Here is a 12072-nt window from a genome sequence, read left to right on the forward strand (position 1 = left end):
TAAAAATCTCAAAATTCTTTGAATAAATGGGAGCACACTCATATTACATCGTTTTCATAAACAAATTACTCACACCCTAATGCACAAACAAGTAAGCAAGTATTTAAATGACACTATAGTTTTCTGCACACCCACATACATCCCCACTCATGCATGCATACACTCATGTATGTATGTAAGTATGCAAACTCTTAGCAACACATTAATTCTCATTTATTTTCAGTTATGTCAACCTACAAGGATCCATTTCCCGGCTGGACTGATAATTTGTATGGGCCATCAGGTTTGTGCACTTGGTCGGCGCGCGGTCTAGTGCGCTGCATCTATGGTCGGGCGAATTGCAAGGCCAATATGGTGCCGGCAGATTACTGTGTCAATGCAATGATTGCCAGTGCCTGGGATATAGCGAGGAGGTGAGTGAGCGCGCGCAGTGGGGTATCGAAAAGAGTTAACCACTTGGAGTTGCAAACCATTCATGTACATATAAACATGTTGTAAGTGTATGTGTATGTATGTACATATGTAGCAACAAATTGGACTCTCATTCTTGATTGCCTGTGTCGAAGTTTGGCAAGAAAATAGTAAAAAAAAAAATAAAAGTTACGTTGTAGTTAAATAACAAAAACTCTGCAAAAACTGATAAGAAGTTTTAGCCAAAAGTGGATGTGAACGAGTGGGCATTTTCCGTTGCATTAACTGTAAATAATAGTTGTTATGCATGCATGGATGGGACGAGGTTTAGGCGCACATTCGAGACTCATTTGTATTCATTAGAATTTAAAGACGAAATCATTAGGGATTAAAGTGTGGGAGAAATAAAAGAAAATTAAGTTTGTTACTTGAAAAGTGGCTCCAAATTTTTGAGAGTGTCCTTGAATGGTTTTAAAGGACGCGTTTAAGTGAGTTTTTAATTTGGATAGCATGGAAATAACACAGGAGTGGATTGTTTTTTTTTTTTTATCGGTACACATTAGGATCCCTTCTCGAGGATTTTGAAGGTCTGAATTTTAATCCAAGAGGAATGCAGACGAGATATGGTTGTCAATATTGTGGAATTCTTAAAAATGTACTGGTACTGCTAAATGGGGCGGGAGTCGGGGGCTTCTGGTATCCGCAGTGTATATTTAACTATCCATACTGAATGTCGCACCAAATATCTTAACCATAGAAACTGGAGAATGATGAAGCATTCCAAAATATCTGCTAACAGAACAGTGAATCTTACACAAGACGTTATGGCCTTTCTACCAAAAAGGACTACCTTCTACAAATACTAAGCAGAAGGCAATTAAATGGAAACAATTTTTGTAAAAGAGAAACCGACACAACATGACGCAAGCTCACGACGATACGCAGGAAGATAACATAAATCTCCAAAAATTTCTCAGAGTTGTTTATAAAGTACAAGCCAATACACTTCAATCTTAGATTCGCGAAGGCTGAAAAGCCTCGTGGAAGATGTTCGGTGGTACCACTTCACCATTCTCCTGGAAACAGGAGCAGTAAGGGTAATATGGAGTTTTTAGTCTTACCGTCTGAATTTCGGGTCGCACGTATTAGAAACCCCACCAAATGCGGTAACCGTTGCCTTTGCACGGCGAGATATTCATTGCTCGCTGATATCGGTTCGTGGATAGCCTTTCTCGTCAACTCATCAGCCATGCAGTTTCCCGCAATGTTAGTATGGCCTGCGACACATTAAAGTCGACGCAATTGGGAGGCAAACAAGATCCCTTTTGACAAATTTTGAGCCCAATTCAGGGAGATCAAAGCCCCAATTGCGTCTTGGTTTTCAGAATATGTGCTCAGCACTTCAGTCACTGAAAAATTCCACTGCTATCTGCCTCCAGCTACGTTGCCCCACTTAAAAACTCCCTGAGGTATCTAATGTATATACAGAGCGATCTGGAAAAAACAAATTTCCATTTTGCCTGTAAGATTAACTGTCGTTATATTAAGCGCCAGAGTAGGAGTGGTCCACAATGAGGGCGGGCCTTTGTACATTCATGGTTCTGGCCCCACAAGTACACACGATGAGCCCCCCTTGCCAATTCGTCGACGTCCTCGTTACCTATGATACCGCAGTGTCCTGGTATCCAGCAAAGTAATACCGTGTTGCTTGCTGCCAAGAGTTGGATAGTGTCAAAGCATTCCTTGACGAGTCAAAAGTAGATAAAGAATCAAGGCTCAGCTATTTATAAGACACTTCACACCTGTTCAACTTTGCAGTAATGATGAGGTCTGATACCGGGGGCTTTTAGGTATTGAATGAGCTTATAGTTAATGCTAGGCGACGGTTACCTAGCAGGTCAGAAGGATTATTACAGCCCTCGTGCCGGCCCCGACGAAGCATTCTCCCAGATATGATTTAAAAGGAAACCAGAAGAGCACAAATGGAAATTTTTTGATCTGATAATCAGAAGATCATGATTTCCGCTTTCCCTGTGTTGTAGCTATGTTAATTATTATGTGGAATTTCCGGCATATAAAGTCGGATAGTAGGTCTCCCGACCAAGGAAATTGTTTCCTGGCGGCGCATTGCATGCAAAAAAATATTCCGATCGCAGATAGGACCATTCCAGTACATTAAGCCCTGTATGAGATATTTTAACTGTACTAATATGTACATATGTACATATACATATTTAGTCTCAGTAATTTATCCAAATGTAGCATTAAGTATAAAAAGCTCTGTGAACGTCATCTACCGTTATTTGTTGAGCAAAGTTGCGCTTGAACAGATTTTTTCTTAAGTATTAAACTGAAATGAAATGTGAGGAAATATTCCTGCCACTTTGCAGAGACCATCAAGACAGAACTTTGGGGTGAGGAACTTAGATTGTCCAGAGAAGTTTTATCTTTGTGGTTTTTCAGTTGACCTTGCGACATTGGCAGGCCAATACAATTTTATTTTATTTGAAAATAAATCTAAACGACATTTGAATAGAGGGAATATATTTTATTGTGCAAATTTATAAAAACGTTGCAGTCCTTTATTAGCTGTCAAGGCAAATATGTACATAGATTGCATGCATTCGTTTTCAGAGTTTACTACGTAGGAGAAAGTCAGTTAAAGACCACTTGATTACCACGCAGATTACATACCGCTTGTAGGTACATAAAAAAAAAAAAATGACTGCATCTATCTGCACTTACACCATGTTATAGACAACAAATGAAGCTGCAACGTCTGCTATCAGTTAGTGAAATTTATTGCCATGATTATTGCATGTTGGTCTGCCACTCTCTTACTTGCAACAATTGGACACATTTGCCCTCAAGTAATTTTGCAACGCCATTGCCAGTCCTTTGGTTTAACCTTTTGAGTATTGCTTCTACTCATGTGGATGCTTGCTTTCTTTCTCCTTTCTCGACAGATTTTTATTGCGCCAAAGTGATGCAGAATCCAAGGAGGAATTACCTGTCTACAATTACATTTTCGATCGGAACAATTTAACATGGGGCCAATATATGCGCATGTCACGTGAGGGATTTCACGAGCCATTTGACAAGGCATTGTGGTAAGTTTGATTACAAACAAACAAATATACATACGTTACAAGTTGCAAGCAAGGATACTTACATACATAGGTATGTACTTAGGTATGTATATGGGTATATACGGGTATATTTTGCACGGGTTTGCTATGGTATATAGTGCCGTTATAAATGCTTGCTTTGAATCTTGTGCTGTATACGCCAATTTGACATGTGAACCGCCTAGAGATGTTAGTACTTATTTTGTATGGAGTTCATAGGCAATTTTTAAATTTGCATTAGGGTAGTCCTTAAAAAATCAAATGCACGATTTTTTTCAACCTCACCCCCTCTATCGGTAACACCACGGTCACAGATATCACATATAAATTTTGGCTCCGATTGGAGACGGTTAAGACGTTTTCATAGGGTAATCTGAACTTTTCCCCCGTGTGAGACACACCTTAACCGCCTTCAATCGAGACAAAAATTTACATGTGATATGTTCGACTATTTGGGTATTCGATAAAAGAAGTTAATATTAATTTCTTGAGTCTCCATAGAGAAATCTGAATTTTGCTCCATGTGCGACACGCCTTAATCGTCTCCAATCGGGACCAAAATTTATATGTGGTATCTTCGACCATAGTAGCATCAACGTACGAGTTGAGGCTTAATAAATCTGATGTAAAAATTTGCTTCCTACATTTAAGGACCACCCCAATGTGCATGCAAAAGTAGATCGAAATTTAAAAGTAAAATGTGCCTGCAAGAGTTTCTTACTAAGTTAGGAAGATCACTATTTCATTCTACGTTTGTGTTATTGAAAGTTAACTGTGGAAATTTTTATAACTCCACTCTGCTTTGATTTTAACAAAAATAAATTTACGTTCCCTTTCAGAGGAGCTCACTCCATTTGTTTGCAAGAAGTACTTCGAAGCTATCAAAAATTATGGCATAGCTTCTTTTTTAGGATTTATTTTTTGTCGAAACACACTTCCGTTCAACATTCTTTATGCTCTTATTTTAATTGCAATCAAGGATGAAGTGGAAAATTAGTCAAATGAGAGCTCAGTACCGTTTCTTTAATGCCCGGTTAATACAAACCGGAAGTAAAAGCTCCGATGAAATAAAAAGATTGCTTTATGGATTATAGATTATATGTTATATATATGTATGATTTCGGAAACGTTGATAATGATGTTTAACTGGGAGGTAGTGATAACCAGACATTGAACAAACTGCTCTTAATCTAGCTAAATTAAGAACATTATAATCGTATGCATAAATTTAGTTTGATGTAGAATAATTAGCCGATGTGGTTGAAAGCGGCAGATCGGCTGATACCCCTGAAACGAGGTTGGTGGGAGTATTGCACAAGCCATACACTAAGAAGACAGTTTGAATTGTCAATGAATTTTTGGTTTGAGTTGAGTTTCTCAACTAAATACAGGAATTCGCAAGGGATTCTGTTTAAGGTATATTTAACATTGTTAATTTTTCATCCACCTACTCCTGAATGGTATAGAATGAGATCCATCTGTTATTCTCAGGATCGAGGAAAGGTTGAGTAGAATATTTATCATTGTCTCGTTTTATATTGCAACTCCTTAGGCAAGTTTATTTAGGCGGTTAGTAAAATACGAGTATAGCAACCTCTACTAAACTATCTGGCAAGCTGGATGGAAAGGATGAGTCTGGGGGTCAATATCTCCAAAATTGAACTAGGGCTACAAATAAGAGCACTCTTTGCCCTTGGGAATTTAAGATACTTAGAACAATTGGCAGGGCCGTTTTACTCAAATAGCACATTGGTGCATAACTTGGTGTAAATTTACGAATTTTGGTATAAATCTGATTAATTGTACCAAAGTTCACAAATTTTAAAAAAGTTATACATTAGTGTGCTACTTGATTAAGCGATAAAGCTATTGTTATCTCCACAAATACCTACAAAAGGGATATTGGAACAGAATCTGTCGTCTTCATGCTCTCTCGTTTTTACGTAGTTTTTTTTTCTGGAGAATTGATGGAACCAAGTTTTTTGGGAAGTCTAGATTGTATATGGAAAAATAATCTCTCAGTTTTACAAGGTTGGCGATTTTAAGCTTTTTTTCAATTTGAAGTAAAAATAATTTAAATGCAAATATTTATACCTTCAAAAGGCCTTTCTGGGAGCTTTGTGCTCCGAGGAATCTGAATTTTCAATTTATTTTTTTCCAAAAACGGCCCCTGGCACCCAGCTATGATGCAAAAAACATTGAAGGAACATGAAGGAATAGTGCAAACAGAGTTTCTCAACAATGTTTCTAAACATTGTTCCTTTTTTTGCACCAGATCGCATCCAGCGTCCGCTTTTGGTAAAAATGTATAGCAAAAATTAATTGCGGATTCAGATTGCTCATACCTATAAACCCCCAGAAAGGCCTTTGAATAACTTACATAAATTACTGCTGTAGACCGAAATATTAAAATTTCTCAGTTTCCACATAACTACAATAAATTTTAGTTACCATTAAACCTGAAATGACTGATGTTTCTATAATCCTCAAGAGATATATAGTCAAAAAAAAAAAAACATCGACATGCGTCTTGATGTTGACCTACATTTTTACGTACAAAAAGTACATTAAAGGGTCCTTTCAATAACCAGAAAAAAACACACTCTACTTGTTTCTAATAGTATGCTGGCAGCCGTTGCTGAAAGCCCAAAAATATTCATAACTACAGCAAAAACATTGCCAAAAAAGACAACAAAATGGTTGCATTTTAGTTTAGCATAAACTGAATTTCCAGCGTTAAACTAAAGGTTCCCATAAGCAGTCGCTACTGCTAGGATTTCTTTTATTTTTAAAATATTATTTTAGTATTAAAGCTATAAAAAAATACTAATTAAAAAAAAAACTATTTAAAAAACCACATTTTCATTAAAAATAGTACCACCTATTCCACACAAACTATTTTAAAACTCTTTACCTAGAAATATTTTTTAATACCATTTTAATTCCTCGATATTTTTTCGTTTTTATTTTGCATGCATTCCCAAATGGACGCTGCTGTTGGCTTTGTTTCACCGCTGCTAAATAACCTAAATAATGGAATACGTATTTCATCTGCAATGCTGCTATAATAAAAACTAAAATCACGCAAACAATAATACCGACAAAACACAAACACAATGCATACAAATACAATTCAACAAATACCTGCCACCACACCACATATATATTGTTGCGGTGCACATCGCGTATGAGCAACATTTAACCCATACAACGCTGCATTGCCATCTCATCTATCTTCTGTTTGTACCTTCGTTGCATTTATATTTGTATTTATTGCAATTGCATGGGTATTTTTGCCGCTTAAATTGACTTGACCGCATTCGATTTGAACCGCTCAATGGTCGGGTCCACCATATGGTCACTCTGTTCAATGGTCGTGCATTTGGCTTTGTTCAAATTTTATTGTTGTCACAGGTGTTTCTCCTACGTTATAATACCTTCAAAGCCAATACATTGTGCCGTTGCATTTTTTCTACACAATATACCGGCTTATATATTAGATTTCATTGCCATGGTAACTGGACAAAAGCGCATGTGAGTATATGTAGGAGTGTAAATTAGTGGGTCGAGAGGTGGGGTTGGCGTGTTTGGTGCTTATAGAATAATTTATGGATGACCCTGTAAATAAGGTTTCTTTAAACGATTTTGGACTCAGTATTTTCGAAAATAATGTACATTATAAAAAAAGAAGATAAGGTCGATATAGGTAACTGCCTCACTTAGTCGACTCTTTCCTGAAACGTTAACTGCAGAAAAGCTGTTAGAAAAACGCTAGATGCTCAAAATATTATTTCGAAGGCAACAAAAAGTTCCTTAAACGATAGCTAAGATGTGTAAACCTTAGGTTTGCGAAAGCTGGGTAGCTGAAAAGGGAGGGGTGAGATGATTTCACCTTTTAATTTTCCTTTTCTAAAAGACAGTGCTCGGTTGGCACACCGGCAAGAACCGTGAAATGGCGCCGCAGTAAGTCCCTAAGGATAATAAATAACCCCAATGGTGCCCTACCTTTTCAAGTCATCATCCTTATTTTTAATTTTTTTTTTACTTATTGCAAAGCCACTGTGCGTTGAGACCGAAATCGGTTTGGTTTTAAACTAATTCGTGATGTTGCAGGCAGAGGTCCAATACACCCTGACCTGTTTCGATAGTAGCTTACATAATTCATCCTTGAACCATGCTTGCCGCTTGGCTTGCCCTTATGCAGCCATTCGAGAGCCTCCTCTGCCTGAAATACGATGTGTACCATGCCGTCAGTGTAGACTTTATTCCTACAACTTCTTTCTGTCCAGTTCCTTCAGAACTGCCTATTTATGACAGTTCTAACGCAGATAAAGCAGAGGATAAGCCTAACTAACGATTAGTATCTAGATACTTTTGCATAGCATTACTAAAAAAAATTCTCGAAACCTTAAATACAGTGGTCCACGATTGGTAATTGCCCCAAATTTGGTGCAAAATCGTATCGAAATCGTGTGAATTCCAGCGTATTCCAATCGCCAAAAACAGTTTGTTCAAATTTTTCAATAGAAGTTCACCCTGTTGTTCCATGTTGTCCCAATTTTTTTTTTCTACCAATAGCCCAATATAAAAAATTTACACATCTGTACACATGTGCCAATCGTGTGACACTGTCTTAAAATACTTTTCGGTAACTATAGAAATTATCTGCAAAACAGATTCCATCGACCCCTAAAAACCTCAAAAAATGCGATGAGGGCACCCACAGAAAATCGCTTATATTAAACAATTGTAAAATAAATAATTTGGCACTATTTCCTGAAGTATTCTGAAGAAAAACAGAGATTTCATACCGAAAAACATTGATTTTCAAGAACTCTATGCCATTCCCACAAAAAATTGTTTTTTCCTTATATAAAATGTAGATGCGTGGACTAGGAGATATGTGTGCAACAATTGTCTTCTCAAGTTTATGTACAAAGTATTGTTATCTTGCAAATGTGTGATACCGTTAATATTTATATACGTCGAAATTATAATATCCTTATGTATATGTAATAACTAAAGCTCAATAAAGGAGCATCATACATTTGCACACAACCACACTTATGTTTATCCATGTCTGTGAATTTTATTTAAAAATTTTTCTTCAACTTGATTACTTAATTCACATTTCTTTGTCTTTCCATAAACACACGTTCATACGCCGATTGCTGCACACTCCATACCATCAGCTATATAAAAGCGTATCGTAAAATTTCGCGAGTCATTTATATGATGTCTTGGTTTGGCTTGAAAGAATGGCGCTTCGCTAACAATAATATTGATGAATTGGACGCTATGGTGTGCAAGACACAAGAGCGGAATTTATTACAATTCAATATGGCTACCATTAATTGGAGCGAATATTTTCGTTCTTATCTAAGTGGTATACGGCGATATTTCTTCAAGGATAATGATAATAAATTGCAGAAGCGGCGTGCATTTTATCGCAGGTATATAAGACTTAATTTCGTTCACTCAGTATGTACATTAGGGTGGATCACTCTTAATACAAGAAAAAGCGGTAGTGTTTTGCCTTCAGAATTATAAAATTTATTATGTTTTTAGACTTTCGCCAAAATACTTCGGAAAAATATTAATATTTGTGGGAACTGGTCTGACTTAAAAATACCTTCATAAATCTAATTATTTCGATTTTATTGATAAAATGCTCAAACATTTTTATGCAGACCTTTTGAGCTTAAACTTTTTTATCATCTTAGGTAATTTTTCGGAAAGAAATCTTTTCAAACGCAATTTTTATTTATAAAAAGTTTTATCTTTTGCGGTGTTTTCAAGCCGGTTCACGTAAATCTTAATAGTTTTCCATAATATTTTGGCGGAAGTTTTTAAATATAATAAGTTTTATAATTCCACCGGAATAACCGCAATTTTTCAGGTGGGGCACACTAATGTTTAAATAAATGAGTATTTCTCTGCATATATATGTGCGTACATTTGTCTTCGTCTTAAGTAGTTTTTAATTACTTTATGATCGTTGCTTTTCGCATTATACTCATATTACGTTGTGCCTTTTGGCCTGAGGTGAGCTTAGCTATGGTCACTTTAAAAAACTTACATACAAACTTTTGTATGTAGTGTATACGTGGATGCATGCAATAGTAATCGACTTTCCACTTCCCTCATTTTCACTTACATATGTATGTTCATGCACATATTTCTATCGTTATCTTTTATGCATTAAATTCTTATTTTATTATCCCTCCACTTATTTGCAGGCTACTACTCTTACATCAGCTGTTAAAATCAACATTCGGATTCGCTCTAATTGCATGCCTAATAAAGCTGTACTTCAAAATCTTTAAGATTATACCGAAAATTGCGTTTTAAACTCAACGTTACTGTTGAAAAGGAATTTTCATTAATTTTTTTTAGTTAGAAATATCAAGTGCCTTTTACTAATATATAACTCGAATATACGTACGCAAATATTTATATGTGAGTCAGTTTGAAATAAATGTTCACCACTTAGCATAAAAGCATTTTGTACCAGTAAAGAGTTGTTGGTAAATCGAGCCAACTGGTATAAATTAACTATACATAAATTTTTCTCGAATTTTCGGGAGGTATTAGAACAGGTAACATTTCGCTGGCATTTACATTTGTAAGGCAAGATTGGCTTTTTAATATCAAGCGAAACCACCGGAATTACAACATCCAGCCAAGTTGCTATTCAGCTACTACTCAGATCTCTTCAGGCAACATCTAAACTTGTGATGGAGTGCCTTGATAAGCTGACCACTTTTGGTCTGATCAATCGAGTTTGGGTTCACTGTATTACGGGACATAATTGGTATTGAACGAAACGTGATTGCATATAAACTAGCAAAGAGAGGTGTATGAATCCCTTTCATTGGACGAAAGACCTTCTGTCGCATTGGAAAAGGGAACTCTCTGCCACGGCCGGCTGGGCTGCACATAACTTCTTGAAAGGCTATTTGGCATTAATGCACAAACGCAAAATACACTTGGGTGACCATTTAATAACCGAGGGCAACGTAATTCTAGAGATTCAAGCTCAATATTTACTAAAATTTTCTACCGCGACTGGGTTTAAAGACACACTATTAATCAATGAAGGGCGTACCAATGGCTTTAAGGTCGCAGTGCCTCTGTGCAGCAAAAAATGTGCGCCCAACAATGCAAGGAAAGCTGGACGTCAAAAAGCTGCAATCATAACAGACAGCCAATGCATTCGCTAGTCGACTCTCACTCCTACTCTTAGAGAGCACTCGTCAACAAAACGACATATGCGAGCGGTGGAACCACATTTATCGTTCATTAAGTACCGCCGCCGAAGAAGTAGCCGGATTTCAGCGAGCCCGAGAAAACAACTGGTACGATGAGGAGTGTCAAGAAGCTGCAGAGAAAAAAAGTTGCCGCCTATAGGGCCAAGCTGCGATCGGGCGCAACGCGCGCTATGTGGGACCGCAATGGGGATCTGAAGAGGGAAGCGAGACGTATTTGCCGCAATAAGAAGAGAGAGGCCGAAATACGTGAGTGCGAAGAGCTTGAAATGCTGGCCGGCACGAAGAAAATTTTACCAGAGAGTTAGGTGATTTACGGAAGGTTCNGCCGCAACAAGAAGAGAGAGGCAGAAATACGTGAGTGCGAAGAGCTTGAAATGCTGGCCGGCACGAAGAAAATTTTACCAGAGAGTTAGGTGATTTACGGAAGGTTCCAAGACTGGGGCGTACTCCTGTAAGAACAATAATGGCGACCTAGTAACTGATGTCCACAGCGTACTTAAGTTATGGAGGGAAGACCTTTTCAACCCATTGAATGGTACCAGCACGGAAAGTTGTGGAGAAGAAGAACCTGAGCCCCCAGTCGATGATGACGGAGTCGATGTTCCTCCGCCTGACTATGACGAGCTATGAATAGCAATAGCGCGCTTGAAAAATTACAAAACTGCTGGAGCTGACAGCCTGCCAGCTGAGCTATTCAAGTAAGGTGGCGAGGAGTTGATAAGGTGCATGCATCAACTCATATGCAGAATATGGTCAGATGAACGCGTGCGCGGCGACTGGAATTTAAGTGTGCTCTGTCCGATCCACACGAAAGGCGACCCCGCCATTCGCGCCAACTACCGCGGGGTTAGCTTTCTAAGCATAGGTTACAAGGTCTTTTCGAGTGTATTGTGTGAAAGGTTGAAGTCCACCGTCCAAGAACTCATAGACCAGTTATTTACAATCCATAAAATCTTGGAAAACACCCACGAGAAAAGCATCGTTACTCACCACCTATTTGTCGACTTCAAAGCCGCTTTCGATAGCAGTAAAAGGAGTTGCCGTTGGCGACGGCGAGTAACGCAGACGATAGAACGATGAGCTGTATAAGCTTTACAGTTAAGACTTTAGAGTTTAGACTCGTAAAAAAAATTTCCAAACTTGATTTCCCTAAATTTTTCATTTTTACACATGCATGTTTCTGGCATGCAGGCGACTTATGTATGTNCATCTCAAGAAATGGACCGGTAAGTTGGCCACCAAGATCATGCGATTTGACGCCT

General features: G+C 37.7%; 1 protein-coding gene across 1 annotated transcript; it reads left to right on the forward strand.

Annotated features, from left to right (window-relative positions):
• Positions 1-223: 223 nt before the first annotated feature.
• On the forward strand, positions 224-10099 carry LOC108371390 (putative fatty acyl-CoA reductase CG5065; the record flags this gene model as incomplete). Its single annotated transcript, XM_017626937.1, has 5 exons — positions 224-413; positions 3378-3521; positions 6954-7073; positions 8732-8992; positions 9779-10099. Coding segments are annotated over 5 exons (827 nt in total), but the record flags the coding sequence as incomplete, so codon positions are not given.
• Between the last annotated feature and the right edge of the window lie 1973 nt (positions 10100-12072).

The sequence above is a fragment of the Rhagoletis zephyria genome, unplaced genomic scaffold (assembly GCF_001687245.7).
Source record: "Rhagoletis zephyria isolate East Lansing unplaced genomic scaffold, Rhagoletis_zephyria_1.1 Rzeph_scaffold_04936, whole genome shotgun sequence".
Classification (NCBI taxonomy): domain Eukaryota; kingdom Metazoa; phylum Arthropoda; class Insecta; order Diptera; family Tephritidae; genus Rhagoletis; species Rhagoletis zephyria.